A 20,523-nucleotide genomic window follows, 5' to 3' on the forward strand; every position below is an offset into this window, starting at 1 on the left:
TAAAAGGCTAACTCTTCTCTTCACCTCTATGGGGGGGATTTAACTGTTTAGAGAACCCGCAGCCACTAGTTGGCACCCAACGCAGCAATTATAGTGATCCTCTGTTCGGCCGCGTCATTTTGATGGGCTGGTAACTAGCATATACTGTATATAGAAATAGATTTTGATATACAGGTTGAGTATCCCTTATCCAAAATGCTTGGGACCAGAGGTATTTTGGATATCGTATTTTTCCGTATTTTGGAATAATTGCACACCATAATGAGATATCATGGTGATGGGGCCTAAGTCTAAGCACAGAATGCATTTATGTTTCATATACACCTTATATACACAGCGTGAAGTTAATTTTAGTCAATATTTTTAATATTTTTAATATCTTTGTGCATTAAACAAAGTGTGTCTACATTCACACAATTCATTTATGTTTCATATACACCTTATACACACAGCCTGAAGGTCATTTAATACAATATTTTTTTAGAACTTTGTGTATTAAACAAAGTAGGTGTACATTGAGCCATCAGAAAACAAAGGTTTCACTATCTCGCTCTCACTCAAAAAAGTCCGTATTTCGGAATATTTGGATATGGGATACTCAACCTGTATATAATTTGTGGAGGGATTTAAGTATTTACAGAATTCTTTAAAAAAAAAACTTCCAAAAAGTAATACACTTATTTAAGCATTCACGGCTTGTATTTTTTCTTCAGGGATCCAAGGATCTCTTTGCACGTGCACTATATAGCGTTTTTAGAGTAATACAGTTTATAGACACATAAGATGAGATAAAAACAGTTTTTTAGTTATCTGAGATGTAACACTAGTTTTATACAATTAAGCACCGTTGCACTACATACTTGTAATAGCGTACTGGTGATAAATATAAGTTTAGATTAAAACACACATTAGGTAATTTATGTACTAAGTATTTTGGGAGGTTTTTATAAGGTTTTTTTTTATATACTATTGGCCCTCTATATTTGGTTGATAGCTGCAAATCCCGTATATACACTATCTAGTTTAGATCTTTTGTAGACCTGCCTCCAGCTTCATTGGTTTTATAGGTCTATCCTCTTCTAATTATTGATACAGGGTGGATGGGTCTTGTATATTAAGTTATACACTAATTCTTTCACTTTTACATTACACAGCAAGATTTGTTTGTGGCCGCTGGTAGATGCGGCTAGCATCTCGGTCGCCATAATAACCGGCCGGCGCAGAGTCTCTGACGTCATCTGGTAGGGTAGAACAACAAAGGAGCGACCTGGCACTGGTCATACAAAGGATACACATTTAATCAGGAGAAACCAAAATTGGACGATTTTATATATAAATTCTCAATTCTGTGTCCAGTTTGGTGGTGCGCCCAGAGCCAGAGAAAACATATGTCAGAAAGGGGAGAAGAAAGAAGGCTCTTGTGTGGGTGCACTCTTATTTAATTGAAATAACTTATAGTGATTATCAAGTTAATCATAAGTAATGCTGATAAAACATAACTTTATTGCGATATTCTTTAAGATCAGTGTAATTGCCCATTATAAAAAATATATGATCCAAAGTAAGTTTTATGCACTTTGGGTTAGATTGAAGGAAATATAATAAAATGTTCTGGTCCTGCCTCGGGGAATGAGATAAGAAAGGATGTAGACACTTCAAAGTCATACACCCATTTCAACCCGACCAGTACAGACAATCTGTATTAATGAAACCAATATATGGTCAATTGAGTAGTAAGTCTGTCAGGGTCAACAATTATTGACAAGACAGTACAAGGTTCATACTGTTTGTCAGGCGACTGCACAAATGTGTTGGAATAACCTATAGCTATGTATGTACTTTGAAAACTAATGTTGGTCCTTCAGATTGAAATATACACAATCTCAGGAGAAAAGTTAATGAAAATTTAGAAACAAGTGGTGATGCTGCTGTTGCTGTCACATACCACACATCATATGAAATGATCGCCCAGGATGAGCCCACCTTTCTGGTAGAATGGGCCTTCACCGATTTCGGTAACGGCAATCCCACCGTATCGTATTACAGATCCAGCGTGCAATAGTCTGCTTGGAAGCAGGAGCCCCAATCTTGGTGGGAGCCCACAGGACAAACAGAGTCTCTGTTTTCCTAATCTGAGCCGTTCTGGCGACATGATTTTCAAAGCTCTGACCACATCAAGAGACTTCGATTCCGCCAAGGCGTCAGTAGCCACTGGCACCACAATAGGCTGGTTTACGTGAAACGATGAAACCACTTTTGGCAGAAATTGCAGACAAGTTCTCAACTCCGCTCTATCAGCATGGAAGATTAAATAGGGGCTTTTGTGAGACAAAGCCGCCAATTCAGACACCCGCCTTGCGGATGCCAAGGCCAACAGCATTACTACTTTCCAAGTAAGGAATTTCAACTCAACCTTACGTAAAGGTTCAAACCAATGAGATTGCAGGAACTGCAACACAACATTAAGATCCCATGGTGCCACTGGGGGCACCTATGGAGGTTGGATGTGCAGCCTTTCACGAAGGTCTGAACTTCTGGAAGGGAGGCCAATTCTTTCTGAAAGAAAATTGATAAGGCCGAAATTTGTACTTTAATGGAGCCTAACTTTAGGCCCGCATCCACACCTGCTTGCAAAAAATGGAGCAAACGCCCCAGCTTAAATTCTTCCGTAGGAACCTTCTTGGATTCACACCAAGACACATATTTTCTCCAAATACGGTGGTAATGCTTCGCCGTTACTGCTTTTCTAGCCTGAAGTAGTGTGGGAATGACTTCACTGGGAATACCCTTTCGGGCTAGGATTTGGCGTTCAACCGCCATGCCGTCAAACGCAGCAAGTCTTGATACACGCACGGTCCTTGCTGTAACAGGTTCTCTCGTAGAGGAAGAGGCCAGGGATCTTCTATGAGTAATTCTTGAAGATCCGGACACCAGGCCCTCCTTGGCCAGTCTGGAACAATGAGTATCGCCTGAACCCTTGTTCTTCTTATGATCTTTATCACCTTTGGAATGAGTGGAAGTGGAGGGAACACATAGACCGACTGATACACCCACGGTGTCACCAGGGCGTCCACCGCTATTGCTTGAGGGTCCCTCGACCTGGAACAATATCTCTGAAGTTTCTTGTTGAGGCGAGACGCCATCATGTCTATTTGAGGAATTCCCCAACGACTTGTCACTTCTGCAAAGACCTTCTGATGAAGACCCCACTCTCTTGGATGGAGATCGTGTCTGCTGAGGAAGTCTGCTTCCCAGTTGTCCACTCCTGGAATGAAGACTGCTGACAGAGCGCTTGCATGTTTCTCCGCCCAGCGAAGAACTTTTGTGGCCTCCGCCATCGCTGCTCTGCTCTTTGCGGTTTATGTACGCCACTGCTGTTATGTTGTCTGACTGAATCAAGACGGGCAGACCGCGAAGAAGATGTTCCGCTTGCAGAAGGCCGTTGTAAATGGCCCTTAATTCCAGAATGTTTATGTGCAGACAAGCTTCCCGGCTTGACCATTTTCCCTGGAAATTTTCCCCCTGTGTGACTGCTCCCCAGCCTCGGAGACTTGCATCTGTGGTCACCAGGATCCAATCCTGAATCCCGAACCTGCGTCGCTCTAGGAGGTGAGAACTGTGCAGCCACCACAGGAGAGAGATTCCGGTCCTGGAAGATAGGATTATTTTCCGGTGCATGTGCAGGTGAGACCCGGACTACTTGTCCAACAGGTCCCACTGAAATACCCTGGCATGAAACCTGCCAAACTGAATGGCCTCGTAGGCCGCCACCATCTTCCCTAGCAACCGAGTGCATTGAAGAATCGACACTCTTGCCGGTTTCAGAATCCGTTTGTTCTTTTACTCACCCGTCTTCTGACTTCTGGCTCTCCAAGGGGGGTGACGGCGCGGCTCCGGGAAAGAGCATCTAGGCGTACCTAGCGATCAGACCCTCTGGAGCTAATGGTGTCCAGTAGCCTAAGAAGCAGAGCCTTGAAACTCACAGAAGTAGGTCTACTTCTCTCCCCTCAGTCCCTCGAAGCAGGGAGCCTGTTGCCAGCAGGTCTCCCTGAAAATAAAAAACCTAACAGTCTTTTTCAGAGAAACTCAGGAGAGCTCCTCAGTGTGCATCCAGTCTCACTAGGCACAGAATCTAACTGGAGTCTGGCGGAGGGGCATAGAGGGAGGAGCCAGTTCACACCCATTTAAAGTCTTAAAGTGCCAATGTCTCCTGCGGATCCCATCTATACCCCATGGTTCTTGAAGCATTCCCAGCATCCTCTAGGACATGAGAAAATAAGGAGGTCTGTTCTCGCATCATAGTGGTACAATTAAATAGTTTTGACGTTTTGGTCCTCTAGGAGACCTTTGTCAAGAACAACATTAAATCTTGCAAATCCATGATTAAGTGCCCAAGCACGAAACACGTTGGACCCGTGACCGGAAGGGACGTGTTGCTGCGACCAGAAGTTACCCGCTGCCGCGATCATGAATACAAACACGGGAGAGCAGAAGCAATTTACACTGTGGAGACCAGCCAAGGGAGTGAAACGGATCACACCAGCAAGGTATAGGTAGGGACAGCTCAGCCAATACTATCTGCTGTTTAAAGAAACCCACAGGCATAAAAAATTGGAATCCCAATGTCTTGCATTTCAAATCAATTCCGGACACACACAAAAAAATTTTTAAAAAAAGAGCTGTAAACACACTGGTATTCATTTTATGTTTTATGTTTAAATTTATTTATTTTTTATTTATTTTTTGTAAATTTTTTATGTTATCATAACCTTTCCTTTTTCACAGCGCTCCTACCCATAAATATATATATATATATATATATATATATATATATATATATATATTTTTTTTTTATTATTCAGGCTAAAACTCACCTGCCAGTGCAGTGGGGTCCCTATATACCCACTCAAATCTCATTAGGTTCCTCCACGTGGGATACCATCAGAAGTGGGAGGCCGACACGCTCACTTTTAACACAGTATCAACCTCCCGTACCAAACCCTTTAGAACCTTTATTCAATTTGCCTAACTCTCCCCTACAGTCCTAAGTTTTTGTTTAGACTGTGACAGATAAGTAAATATATCGTCCTCCAGTTTAATATATATTTTTAACCATACCCTAAATCAGGGGTGGGGAACCTCATGCCCGTGGGCCGTATAAGACCCACAAAGCCACGTGATCTGGCCCTACAGGCTCACCTAACCAAGGGAGATGCCGGGCGCCCGCTGAGATTGTGTTACTAGCAGGCACTCGGCTCCTTCCCCTCAGCAGCAGCTGGAGGTAGGAGCTCACTCCTGAGCTCCGGCTCTGGCAGTGTGCCTGTGCGGTGCTATGGGAGAGATGTCATGACGTCTCTCCCATAGTTCTGAGGAGCGGGCAGCCAGGCAGAGGGTAAGGGTCCGGAAGCAGGAGCGGGGCTGGTGAGTATTGTGTTTTTTCTTTAATGCGTGTGTGTAAGCGGAGCTACTAGGGGTCGTTTCTAATGGGGGCATGTCTACTGAGGGCAGGGTAATTTTTAAGTTGATAATTTTTGTATGGCCCCCGAAGGATTTTATAAATATCCAAATGGCCCTTGGTAGAAAAAAGGTTCCCCATCCCTGCCCTAAATACACTGCATTCTGGCTGATGGACACAACCACTGAATAAATAGGTGATCTGGCCACACACACGTAAAGGCCAAATCCTGGCCATCCTATGCTGTTGGGGTAAGGCACACAATGTTTTCTATAGCAAACTGCAGTTTTTTTGTACAAAGGTAACCCCAGACACGAGATGAAGGGTCATCGTTCATCCTGGTTGTATTACCCAATATCATCAGACTTTAATCATTTATAGCAGGATTCATATGCACCACTAAAAACATCAACAGTTTCTGCTGACATACTTTATATGAGCAAGAAGGTAAAACGGTTTCAACTATGTGAAAAATGACATTTCATAAAGCTACAGGTGAGACATCACAATGACACATCTCAGCTGATTTTCACACTACAGAACTGCATGTAAACAGGCTGAAACCTTGCCACATCCTGGAACACAATGTAATAAAACCTCAAGAAACACAATATAAACACAGATTAGCTGATGGTGGGGATTGAGGACTGGGGGTGTTGGGGATAAACTGCACACCCTAATTCCAAACATAATGAGAGGTGCTACCATGCTGTCACTTGTAGTTCCACACAGAGAGAGAAAAATTGCAGGTGCGCTCCCTAGGCAACATTCACTGCTAACATTAATAATAGTAAACGCTGCAATTTAACAGAGCAAAATTGAGGTGCTTGGCATAATTTTTGCCAAAAAATATATTATCCCAACCACCACGACCAGGTGGGTCCCTAACACTAAGATACAAGTCCAGGGCATGGGACTCCCCAAGTCAGCATAGACCAAACACCTCAAGGTATGTCTTAAGAAGCATAAGCTATGTAGTAAGACTGTCACATGGGTCAGAGGTAATATTAATAGGTGTTACATAGGTAGTAAATTAATAAAGTGCTAAAAAGGTGCTGAATGAAATATTACAATGTGATGCCCCAAGGCAGCCAGTGGGGCGTGCCAGTTTCTGAAGACTGGCATAGTTTTTATCCAACTGACTTCACAAAGCTTGGTGTAAAGGCCGGGGGCTCTTGTTCTGAACCCTAAACAGAGCTGAAAGGGATGCATTCAGCAACTGCTAACAAGGCAGTGCACGTAAACATAAATAATACACTGGAATATGACTGAACTGTAACCACAAATGGGACAAGATGGTCACAGCCGCACACTGTTGGCTAGCAGTGGAGATATTAGTAAGAGTGACCACACTTGCTCCGACTAATCCCATTTTGCTAATAAAGCAGACTATTTTGATCTTTAACCTCCCGATGGAAAATTCAGACTGTGCCCCCCCCCCCCCAACCAAGAACCCAATGTGTCCAAATCTATTGTCCCTAAATACGAGCAGTCAGGAATGTAGACGGGGTCAATGTCATATCTGTCTCATCAGACAAAGAATGAAATGTACAGATGTCCTTGTGTTAACAGACGATCTATTAAATGTACAGATGACCTTGTGTTAATAGACTATTAAAACAATGTGCCTGTAGTCTTCATGGATTCTCGCTGCCCCTTTTAACATCATAACAGCCGCCTCCGAGACACATGATGATTAATACATTATTTTGCAAAAAGACATCTCTCTTTTATAAGAACTCACAAATGTCTGAGACTTTTGCTTTTGACAACTGAACTGTTTAGAAATGAGTGTGGCTGGATATTAACTAGTAATGTGAACTTGGAAAGTTAACCAGTTAAAAATAAAGGGGACTGCCAAATTATTACCAAAACAAAAGCCTTCACATGACATGTCTGTGTAGCCCCACTCTCCAGCTGTATTTACCACTGCCCTAGCCAAGTATGGACACCCTGGAGAACTTCGAATTAACACAGTGAACTGTAACAAAAAGTCTGATTGGATGGGCAACCACAAAGGATTATTTGTAAATTACCGTCTACAAATCAACCAAAGCTCCTGATCATACTCTATAAACTAGGGTCAGCTGGGAGAAAGCCATGGGAAGGGTGGCTGGTGACAATGACGACTTGTAGGAGCTTATGAAAATAGATTAAACTGTATTAGAGTATATGGGCCACTTTGGTGGCGACAATCACAAAAGCCCCTGATCCAATCTCTGTCCTCTCGCACCCTGTACTAAGGGTCACTCTCCAATGGTATACCCCAGTATTCATGCATAGGCTTAGTATGCAGTAACTTACATTATATTTTCTTACGTACCCTGATTTGTCAGACTTCATTTCAATAAACTGATGTATATAAACACACACACATCTATCATGCCTCAGTGATACACGTTCAGCCCACAACATAGCTGCCATTACTTGAGTGTGACAAGTGCACTTTACCAGCTAATTAAACACGAATATTAATGTATACATTGATTTGAGGATCTCTGCAGAATAACACAATTACAATGAAAAAATCTGTGGAAGATAAATACAGGCGACAAGGCTTCAGAAGTGAGAGTCTGGGGAAACCACAGTGAGCACAAGTTGCGTGCAGTCAGGTGATTGAACTGATAGCAACAGTACAGCACTGCAGGCTTACATGAAGCCCCCTGAGTGCAGTCAGATACAGGTGTGCGACATGACGTCAGAGAATACACAACAAAAGACAACAGAGAAGGGGGTGATGGGAGAGGGTCTATAGTGAGCATCTGGTGCACAAACCTACTCTAAACCACAGCTTCTCAATCTGCAATCCCGATAACAGAACTGTGACACCTGCCTCACACTCAAATAGCGAGGGGGAATCTAAAACACAGCTTTCTGGTTAGGTACAGTTGCTTAAATCATGCGCAGCAGTGAGAAATATATGTCAGTTTATTAAAATGACAAAATACGTAGACTAGTTTTAACTCGTTCCTGAATTCATCTGGGGTTCGAGCTTTTAGATATGCGGCTCCGACTCTATGGAACTCGCTTCCCTGCACAGTTTTGAGAGGCCTCAGATTAAATTATCGGTCTCTCATGTATGTCTGAGGCCTTTACAGACCTAAAACTTGGAGCTCTCCTGCTAATTATAGCTTAGTGTAACAGCATACATAGACATAAATCATCTGAGCTGTAATGTACTACAAGCAGCACGGCACCTGTTATATTTGACAGCACCCGATTCTCACCCCTGGGTATTTTGACTATTGCTGTCTGTAGATTGCGTTTTAAAAGCACAAATCCACATAGGGCACTTATAGCAATGTAAGAATGTCCCACACAGATGTCTGTCAATCACACATGACTAATGAACTGAATTTCAAATGATAATCTGAACTGACCGCTACAGCTCAGTATGAGGTTATACCAGCGATGAATAAGGCTGCATGTGTGTACATCAATCAAAAGCAAGAAGTCTACACTCCTTCCACAGATTCTTACTGGCACAGTAATGCTTGTGACTGGAGGGATTCTGCAAATCTAAACTTTATATTTTACCATTTTCTCAGCTAATTTTGGACAACTTCAGTAACATACGGTATATGGCATCAATGAAACAAACTGCTGAAATGATTGTATCACTCAGTGTTACTATTTTTACACCCAAATGCAATCTGTTTTATCACATTCCCATCATACTTCAGTGCCCCAAATTTACCTCATAACCATGTAATGGTACTAAAACAGTTAAATTGTATTATAAAATATAATTTGGAACTGTAGGAAGTTGGGTCTATACATCATTACTAGCAAACTCTGCCATCAGATGTATCAAGCAGTGAAAAGAGTAGATAAATGCACAAGTAGAGAAGTTACCCCTAGCAACCAAATCTACCTGCCATTCAATAAGATAATAGGTAGAAGCTTATTGGTTGCTATGGGCAGCTTCTCCACTCTTTTCACTGCTTGATATATATCTGCCCCTTTGTAACTAAGCTAAGCACAGGCTAAAGTTAGTATTAGGCAGCTAATACTCTTCAGGACTAAATTGGGTGGTCCTCTAACCTTCAAAGAGGCATTCTATTACTCTTACTCTTGGCAATTAGTTCTTATTTTTACATTTATAATACGAGTGAGAAACATTTCAGTAATAACATATCAACAAGCATTTAACCTTTGCACTGCGCAGAACGAGTAGGGCTCATCTTCTGCACATACCAGATGATGAAACCCACTCGTCCTCCACAGAGAAAGACTGTGTAAGAAAATAACCTGGTTGTCAGAGCTGCAGCAATGGGGATCAGGAAGTGACATAGTCATGCATACAGATGTGTCCTCTTACATCCTTGCTGCAGTCACACAAAATAGACCTGAAGTCGCACAATGCCGTGACAGGACTTAGTAGCGCTGAGCCTCTTTTTTGGCGAAAATGCATCTTAGACGCAATGTATTGTACTGTGTGTAATTGTGGCTGTATCTGCATCCGAAATGCCATGTTTCCATGAAAACACTGCAGCATAGCATTTTTATGCAAATACCCTCCTTTCCTCAGAAAAAATGTAAAAACAGACACTCGGCGCAACAGAGTCACACGGCACTCACGCGTTATGGGTCACTCATTACTTCTAGCGCACGGAGCAAAGCTGTACGAGGACACATCCGTACGCATGAAGTTATCGCTACAAAAATTGGGGTCCCCTTCCCTCACTTTCAAACTAGGTACCCTAATATATGTTATTGCATGGTAATCAGTGCAATTATCAAGAAATCTCCCCTACAATACAGATGAATCATGGAGTACAGGGCAGGGATGGTGGGAAAGGTGGCAGTTCTCCTCCAACCTGGCTTCCAAAAATTCAGGGTCACCTACATTTGGAAGATGCAGTCCCCTTGTAGCTACTGACTGGTGATCCTCTATAATAACAGCACATTATTACACTACAGAAAACATACATTTAATATACCCACGCGGGTGGCTCTTTCCCCCCATAATGACTACCACACATGTAGTGGAAACTACACAAAAAATAAAAATTATCGTCAATCTGGTAAAATCTTGACATGTTAGATAACAAAAAAACGAGATTTATGGTAAGAACTTACCGTTGTTAAATCTCTTTCTGCGAGGTACACTGGGCTCCACAAGGATTAACATTGGGGTGTAGAGTAGGATCTTGATCCGAGGCACCAACAGGCTCAGAGCTTTTGACTGTTCCCAAGATGCACAGCGCCGCCTCCTCTATAACCCCGCCTCCGTGCACAGGAGCTCAGTTTCGTTAACCAGCCCAATGCAGTAGCAGGTACCAGAGACGACAATCGCTCGTAGCCAATTACACCACACACTCACCACAGGAGAGGGTGTCAGCGGCTATGCCAATACCAACCAAAAGAAGCTAAGTGCGTCAGGGTGGGTGCCTTGTGGAGCCCAGTGTACCTCGCAGAAAGAGATTTAACAACGGTAAGTTCTTACCATAAATCTCGTTTCCTGCTGCGGGGTACACTGGGCTCCACAAGGATTAACATCGGGGATGTCCTAAAGCAGTTCCTTATGGGAGGGGACACACTGTAGCGGGCACAAGAACCCGGCGTCCAACGGAAGCATCCTGGGAGGCGGAGGTATGAAAGGTATAGAACCTTATAAACGTGTTCCCCGAGGACCACGTCGCCGCCTTGCACAATTGTTCAAGGGTCGCACCACGGTGGGCCACCCAAGAAGGTCCAACCAACCGAGTAGAATGGGCTTTAATGGTAGCAGGAACTGGTCGACCAGCCTGTACATAAGCATGTGCAATCACCATTCTAATCCATCTGGCCAGAGTCTGCTTGGAAGCAGGCCAGCCACGTTTGTGAAAACCAAACAGTACAAAAAGAGAATCAGATTTCCTATTGGAGGCAGTTCTCTTCACATCGATACGGAGAGCCGTACCATATCCAAAGACCGCTCTTTGATGGACAACTCAGGAGAATTAAAGGCCGGAACCACAATCTCCTGGTTAAGGTGGAAGGAAGACACCACCTTAGGTAAATACCCGGGCCGCGTTCGAAGAACCGCCCGGTCACAGTGGAAAATAAAATAGGGAGACTTACAGGATAAGGCACCCAAGTCCGAGACCCATCTAGCTGAAGCAATCGCCAGCAAGAATATGACCTTAAGGGAAAGCCACTTAAGATCAGCAGATGCAAGAGGTTCGAATGGAGACTCTTGTAAGGCCTCCAAAACCACCGACAAGTTCCAAGGGGCCACAGGTGGCACATAAGGAGGCTGGATCCGCAACACACCCCGAGTGAATGTATGGACATCAGGTAGGGTAGCAATTTTTCTCTGAAACCAAACCAACAAGGCAGAAATGTGAACCTTGAGGGAGGCCAGACGCAGGCCTAAGTCCAGGCCCTGTTGTAGAAAGACCAATAGTTTGGTCATAATAAATTTTAAAACGTCATGATTGTGAGATACACACCAAGTAAAGTAAGCATTCCAGACCCTATGGTAGATCCGAGCAGAAGCCAGCTTACGAACCTTCGACATAGGTTGAACCACCGCCTCAGAAAAACCCTTGGCTCTCAGGACGGAAGCTTCAAGAGCCATGCCGTCAAATCCAGATGGGCCAAATCCTGGTAAACACAAAGGCTCTGAATGAGGAGGTCTGGTCGTTGTGGAAGTAGAAGGGGCCGATACCACGAGAGACCCAGTAGATCGGAGAACCAGTGCCATCTGGGCCACGCTGGAGCGACCCGAAGCAGGTTTCCTCCTTCTTGCTTGAACTTCCGTATTACTCTGGGCAGGAGTGACACCGGAGGGAACACATACGGAAGCTGAAAGTTCCATGGAATTGCCAGAGCGTCCACGAACGCTGCTTGAGGATCCCTTGTCCTTACTCCGAAGACCGGAACCTTGTGATTGTGTCGAGACCGAAAACGGATTGGACACACGCTATTCATATACGGACCACCGTTGTGGATTCAACTTGTCTGCCGGCAGACACCTGTTTCCTTCATACACCTATACAAGACTCTTACAGCGGCAAAAGGACCACCAGTGGGACTTACATATAGCGGTGAGTGAACTTTTGGATTTCATCCATATCGACTATTACTGCCTAACTACTGCTTAAAGACCCTGGCTGGAGAGACTGCATTTTGTATCTAGGATTGGATACATTTAAGCACTTTTTTTTGGACACAGTACCAAATAAGAGTTACAATCATCAAGCACCTTTAATGCTATTTTTGGTAGAATAAACCTCACAAGCGTCTCTAGCAGGAGTTATACTTCTCAATTTAATCTTATGTGTTTGTCCTGTGTCATTTATGTATGTATACCGGTATTAGGAGCACACTTGCATTTTTTTAACAATTAAATGTTTCCTTGAGTTACTAAACATATTGATGTGCAATTACCCTCTATGAGCTTTTATATATACTCCCCACCAGTTACACACCGCATATAGAATTGATTAACCCTTTCAATCATTGTATTTCAAAAATTGGATACCTATAGATTCTCTTTTTATTTTATTTAGGAAAATAAATATCTATAATTCTTTTATCTTTACTCGTATCATTGTCCTTTGTTTAATAGCGCTGGGAGTAACCAAATGATTTCTTACAGATTGTGTCGAGACGCCATCAGATCCACATCTGGAAGACCCCACGTGTTCACGAGAAGTTGAAACACCTCCGGATGGAGGCTCCACTCTCCGGCGTGTACGTCCTGATGACTGAGATAGTCCGCTTCTCAGTTCAGGACGCCCGGAATGAACACTGTGGATATGGCCGGCAGATGGCGCTCCACCCACTGAAGAATCTGTGATACTTCCCTCATTGCCATGCTGCTGCGAGTACCGCCTTGATGATTTATGTACGCCACTGTGGTGGCGTTGTCCGACTGTACGTGAACAGATCTGTTCTGTATTAGATGCTGGGCCATTGTCAACATATTGAACACTGCCCGCAGTTCCTGAATATTTATCGGGAGCAGAGACTCCTCCTTGGTCCACCGACCCTGAAGAGAGTATTGTTCCATCACCGTGCCCCAACCTCTCAGACTGGCATCTGTCGTCAGAAGGACCCAGTTGGATATCCAAAAGGGACGGCCCCTGCTCAAACGTTGGTCCTGAAGCCACCAGCTCAGTGACAGGCGGACCTCCGGAGAGGAGGAGATCATGTGAGATCTGATCCGGTGAGGCAGGCCGTCCCACTTGGTCAGAATTAACTTCTGCAGAGGGCGAGGGTGGAATCGAGCATACTTCACCATGTCGAAAGCCGACAACATGAGACCTAGCACTTGCATTGCCGAATGTATCGACCCTTGCGGACAAGATAGGAAGCATCGAATCCTGTCCTGAAGCTTCAGGACTTTCTCCTGAGACAGGAACAACCGTTGGTTGTGAGTGTCCTTTAACGCTCCCAGATGTAACATGCATAGAGCAGGAACCAGGGTGGATTTCTGCCAAATGATCAGCCACCCGTGGGCCTTCATGCACTGGACCGTCAGATCGAGATAACACAGGAAAAGTTCTGGGGAATTCGCCAGGATCAATAAATCGTCCAAGTATAGCCATCATGACCGCCATAACTTTGGTGAAAACTCGGGGAGCCGTTGTCAAACCATAGGGTAACGGCCGAAATTGGTAATGAAGGTTGCCCACCGCAAACCTCAGGTACTGCTGATGAGATACCGCAATAGGAATATGTAGGTAGGCATACTGTATGTCCAGGGAGACCATATAGTTCCCAAGCTCCAAGGCCAGAACAATAGAGCGCAGAGTTTCCATACGAAACTTGGAGACCCGCACATGCTTGTTCAAGGACTTCAGATTGAGAATGGGCCGCGAGGACCCGTTCGGTTTCGGGACTAGGAACAGCGTGAATAGTACCCCTTGCCTCTCTGAGCCAGAAGCACCTGTACTGCTGCGGTCAGGAGGGAATGTACCACAGAGTGCAAAGTGTTTGCTTTTGCCGGATCCAGAGGCACATCTGTCAGGCAAAATCGATGAGGGGGACGATTCTTGAAGGGTATGGTGTAACCTCGAGCGACGACTTCCCTCACCCAGGTATCTGAAGTGGTCTTCAACCATTCCTGGGCAAAACCTAGAAGTTGGCCCCCCACCCTGAGATCCCCCAGAGGGCCGCCCAGTCATGTGGCAGGCTTGTCTGTTTTGGAAGCTGGCTGACGGGCGGCCCAGGCACGCTTCGGTCTGGCTTGGCAGGTCTGGAAGCACGAGCTTGCTTTGGGTACACCTGACCTTTTGCTTTTCCTGGAGGATGAAAGGGCCAAGGGAAAGTACTTTTAGCCTTCTGTGCGGAAGGAGCCGTACTAGGTAGGCAAGCTGTTTTAGCAGTAGCCAGATCAGCCATAATCTTATTGACGTCTTCTCCAAAGAGAATGTCTCCCTTGAAAGGAAGCACCTCCAGGGTTTTCTTGGAATCCATATCCACCGACCAGGATCTCAACCAAAGGATACGTCTGGCCAAGACGGACGTAGTAGCAGCCTTGGCCACGAGCACCCTGGCATCAGAGGCTGCCTCCTTAACGTACAGAGAAGACGTGGTAATATACAAGGGACACTGTCGAGCATGCTCAGATGCGTTAGAAGGCAGTTCTGCTTCAAGCTCCTGAGCCCACGCCTCAACGGCTTCAGCAGCCCATGTTGCTACAATGGTTGGCCTATGCACAGCCCCCGTTAGGGTATAAATCGCTTTCAAACAACCCTCCACATGTCTATCCGTCGGTTCCTTCAGAGAGGTGATGGTAGTTACTGGCAGAGCAGAGAAAACAACCATACGCGCCACATGAGAATCTACGGGCGGAGGATTTTCCCAATGCTTACATATCTCCGCAGAGAGAGGATAGCGAGCCAACAGTCTCTTATTCGGTATTCTATTGTCCCCGGATTTTCCCAGGACTCCTAACGTATGTCAACCAGGTGTTCAGAATGAGGTAAAACTTGTTTAACCACCTTCTAACGTTTAAACCTATCCGGTTTCTTAGAGACAACCTCAGGATCATCAGACACCTGAAGAATGAGCCTAATTGCTTTAATCAAATCCGGGACATCCACCAATGACTTCCCTTCCCCATCAGAAACATCTGTGTCAGGTGTCTGTGGGATCAGTATATGCACCATCCTCCTCAGAGGACATGTCCGGGATAACAGTGGATTGGGAGGAGGTAATGGCCCGTTTAGAAGACAACTTAGTCTTAGGCAGGCGAGAGTAACACTTAGATTTAATCACTGACCGGTTCAAATGCTCTAACTGAGTGGAGATATGATCTGCCCATGGCGGATTAATAGCAGGGACCATAAACTGCTGCAGTGGCACAGGTGGTCCCGCAGGGGGCGCCAATTTAGTTACAAGCGTGTTTAACAGTGTGGAAAATGTAGCCCAAGGTGGGTCCTGTGATGCCCCCCGGTGCTACAGACCCACTGGGAGGTAAGGAACCCCCTGAACCTGAACTCTCAGCTGCCATATTTTCCTCCAAAGCGTCTGCGGCATCACCACCAGGTAATGTGGGAGAAGCCCCAACTCCGTTGCCACATGTAGCTGACATACTAATGTGCACAATATCGGGCAACCTGGTACAAGTCTAAGCAGTGATATACCTAGCAAGAACCCTCAGTGAAAGCTATGACAGCACAAACCGGGAATTCTAGAGATATATAGTGTGACTACAGATCACAAGTAAAAATACACTGTAAGTATACCTTCTGAAACCAATCCTATATTAAACAGAAAAACCTGATACACTTAGCCCCCTCAGGTATAGTAATATAGGAGTAGCACGCTGAATGAAATACCCCAATAAGGCAGCCATGCAGCAGCTACATGCACACACATATATAGTCACAAACGTACCATGCAGAAGTTATGTACCATAAAACTGCACTGGACTAGCAATACAAAGTAATACTCAGTATGGCTATATGTGTCAACAATAGATATAACAAAGCACAGTAGATACTGGATGTATATCACAGGGTGTTTGTACCACACAACCCTGAATGTATGCACTCTTTCTTAACTAACAATGTCCCAGTGACAGGTAGAATACATAAGTGTCTTGTAAGAAGCACAGCGCTGGCGATCTGGTGGCTCTACAGAGCAGGATTTGCCCCAGCATTCCCAGGAACAGCTCAGCTCTGTCTGTGATGGCTGCTGACAGGGAGTGAAGGAGAGAAATGCAGCTCCAGGGCGGGAACATTTGTAGAAATGGCTCCTTGGGGCTGGGGCCACAGGTCAGACCTGCTCCCCCTGCTGGCATCCTCACCGGGCGCTGCGGGCAGTGAAAAGCGGGATTATTTACATTTTTAAAAAAACAGACCTGTGCCCTGTTATTGTCCCTGGTGACTAGTGGAGCGGCTGCCCAATAACAGTGTCCACACCAGCGCGTGCGCGGCCCGCCTCCCACGGCCGCGCTGGATCGCGGTAAAGTTTGGCCCAAGAGACCCCTTACCTCCCCCATTCCGGGAGGACAGCGGTGTGTGTGTGTGACTGACGTGTGGAAGGAACCGAAGCCTCCGCTGCAGTGACCCGGCAACCAGGGCGCGGGAGTATACAGCGCCGCTGGGGGTGATGGAACTGCAGTCAAAAAAAGAGACGTCTTGTTAGAAGAATTCTTCAGTCTTTTCTTCAAAAAAAGCTATCAATAGGCTGCCTAAGGCAGCCCTCCTGTTAAGTGCCTGCTTACTGCATAGCACCAACTTACAAACTGAGCTCCTGTGCACGGAGGCGGGGTTATAGAGGAGGCGGCGCTGTGCATCTTGGGAACAATCAAAAGCTTTGAGCCTGTTGGTGCCTCGGATCCAGATCCTACTCTACACCCCAATGTTGTGGAGCCCAGTGTACCCCGCAGCAGAAATCTAACTGTATTTTAGTAAAATATGTTGATAAAAAAAAACAAAATATAATTAGTGACATCTGTGTTGGGATGTGACATACGCAAACAAAAAAGGACACAGAACTTAAGAACAAAAGGGTGAAATAAGCATTATACTGTAACAAATAAGACAACAAAGCAGGAAGGAGCTAGACTGAAGCTGAGAGTGTCACATTATGCCCCAGTCCCACTAGTTACCCACCACTTTAGATATAAGCTTTCATAACTACTTATGACAGTGATTTCCCAGCAACTCTTACCGCCAGATCTTCATATGAAACAGCCTGTGATTTAGAGGATGATGATGATGATGATATTATTATTATTATTATTATTATTATTAATAATTTTATTTATATAGCACTCTTTCACCAACAGGACTCAACAGAAGTCAAGCTGCCAATAATGTGTGGTGGGTTTAAGACTCACATATCATCAGTGGCATGGGCTTTTTCCAGCGTGTTTTCGTTGATTTTGAAACTTCTACCCTATTACATCCAGCAATTTGCACCTTGAAAATATAGGAACAAGAACTTCCAGCGACGCATATTTTACAATGGCAGCATTCAGCAAATTTTTTCTACTTTTTGGAAACTTTTACATAAGGCAATTTGCAAAACTGGAGACTATTCCATTCTGGCCTACATGACCAAATATGGTTACGGACCATAAGATACGAGCTTGATCACGTTATTGTACAAGACATATGTAACACGGGTATGGGACTAATGGTTGACACTAGTAATAGGTCGACACGGCCATTAGGTCGACGTGAAAAAGGTCGACATGAAAAAAGGTCGACATGAAAAAAGGTCGACATGAGTTTTTAATGTTTTTTGTGTGTCGTTTTCTGCGTCAAGTGACCGGGAACCCCAATTAGTGCACCGCATCCCCTTGCACCTCGGTGCGCTCAGCACAGGTTACCGTTCCCAATCGTAGTCCACATGGATCGTAAAGTATGAAAAAGACCCCCCAAAAATTGTAAGTAATAGACCGCACTAGGAAGAAGATGCAGTACTCTTATCTCCATACGAGACATATGCAAGCATCCACTGTTTTTACTTCTGACCAGTTACTTATATAACACACACACATATTCGGTAGCACTTTACAGAGAATATTTGGCCCATACGTCGTTTATGGGGCCTAGCGCCCGCACACACGTCGCTTATAGGGCCTAGCATGTTTACACGTCGCTAATAGTGTGTAGCATCTGTACAAATGTCGCTTATAGTGTGTACCTCTGTATGTACATAGCTTAGAGTGATTACCGTCTGTATACACAAAGCTGATAGTGTGTGTTACGTCTGTATGTACATAGCTTAGAGTGATTACCGCCTGTATACACAAAGCGGATAGTGTGTGTACCGTCAGTATACACAAAGCGGATAGTGTGTGTACCGTCAGTATACACAAAGCGGATAGTGTGTGTACCGTCAGTATACACAAAGCGGATAGTGTGTGTACCGTCAGTATACACAAAGCGGATAGTGTGTGTACCGTCAGTATACACAAAGCTGATAGTGTGTGTACCGTCAGTATACACAAAGCTGATAGTGTGTGTACCGTCTGTATACACAAAGCTGATAGTGTGTGTACCGTCCGTATACACAAAGCTGATAGTGTGTGTACCGTCCGTATACACAAAGCTGATAGTGTGTGTACCGTCCGTATACACAAAGCTGATAATGTGTGTACCGTCTGTATACATTTAGCTCAAAAGTGCACAGTCTAGATACACAGCTTAAAGTGTCTATAACCTATGTGCATACAGGCACTAAAGTGTACCAGCTGTATACACATAAATCAGTGGTTTCCAAACTGGGCACAGTGGGTTGGTGGTCCAGGACCAAATCAAATTGTTTCTGGTTAATGCGATAGGCAAAACCAGTGCTGATGGCTGCCATTCATACTGGCCGCATGGGATCCTGTTGATCACAATGCCGACGCCGGGATCCCGCACAGCGGTACTATGCCGGCGCCACAGGCTGTGGAGAGTGCAGCATGCAACCGTGCCCGCATCGTGGCGAAAGCAGCAAGCCCGCAAGGAGCTTACTAGCACTCACCCCGCTGCCGGCATCCTGGTGGCCGGGATCCCGCTGTCGATATACTGACGGCCGGCATCCCGGCCATTGGTATTACATACAGATTCCCTCATAATATATGGACAAAGAGCAATGCAATCCTGACCACCAGCACATAACTGACCCTATGGATATCAGGTAAGCACAAACACTTAAATTCATAATTGTTGCTGAATTTCTAAAAAAAAACTTTTGGCACTGAGGATCTGTGAAAAAAAATGCTGATACTCTAGGGCACCTTGCTCCAATAAAGTTTGGGAGCCACTGACATAATGTAGTTGTAGCATCAGGGTCTCACACATTCACACTGGATACTGGATAAACCCTGCAGGACAGCATGATGCAATCCTCAACAAGTCAATAGGGACTCTTCCTATGCACAGTATTATACACCCAAGGCAAAATATTTATATTCATCTCTCTATGTATGTACATGTAAATAACAACGTTTACAAATAGCATGGTGTATACAGTAGTCAATTGTAATATAGGATATGCTATGGGTAGGGGCTGCACCCCAGGGTGGCAGCACAGTCTCGCACTCAGCTACTGGCATTGGCTATTAGTAAATAACTACTATGTGGCTGGGTGACAGCGGCAGGTAAAGGGCAAGTGTTGTGGAACTAATAGTCCCAGCAAGCCTGACAGCCACCAGAGATTGCTGGTACTTGTGGCTCCGCCTGACAGCTTGCGTGTAACTCTTGCCGCGCCGGGCAGGCCGGGGATAACGCCCCCCTTACCCCTTGTTCTCCTCCTTGGTCATGGCGCGGGCAGACAGATGTGATGGGACCGTCCAGAGCAAACCTCAAAACCGGATTCCACCAGCAACGTGCACCGAGTTGAAAAGGGGGAAGGAATTAGCTGTGACACACTACAGAGACTGAGTGCAGGCAGCTAGCCAGGCTCGGACTGGAAACTACAGTTCCGTGGTGATACGGTTCCGCTTGGCAGAGAGCTGCAGAGCATGTGGTCTTCTCTGTACTGAGTGAGGTAATTTACAAGGTATCCGGTCTTTAGGTCGACACTCATTAGGTCGACCACCATTGGTCGACATGGTCTATATGTCGACATGGACAAGGTCGACATGAGTTTTTTCACTTTTTTTTCCTTTAATTTTTTTCACTTTT

At 45.0% G+C, this 20,523-nt stretch overlaps 1 protein-coding gene across 1 annotated transcript in view; it reads right to left on the bottom strand.

The window, feature by feature from the left end:
• Window positions 1-20,228, bottom strand: part of DARS1 (aspartyl-tRNA synthetase 1) — a 311,292-nt gene extending 291,064 nt beyond the window's left edge. The window contains exon 1 of the mRNA XM_063933716.1: window positions 20,137-20,228. Within this exon, the coding sequence (XP_063789786.1) occupies window positions 20,137-20,159 (23 nt within the window). The 5' untranslated portion in view covers window positions 20,160-20,228. The remainder of the gene's footprint in view (window positions 1-20,136) is intronic.
• Window positions 20,229-20,523: the final 295 nt, after the last annotated feature.

This window comes from Pseudophryne corroboree, chromosome 7 (genome assembly GCF_028390025.1).
Source record: "Pseudophryne corroboree isolate aPseCor3 chromosome 7, aPseCor3.hap2, whole genome shotgun sequence".
NCBI lineage: Eukaryota > Metazoa > Chordata > Amphibia > Anura > Myobatrachidae > Pseudophryne > Pseudophryne corroboree.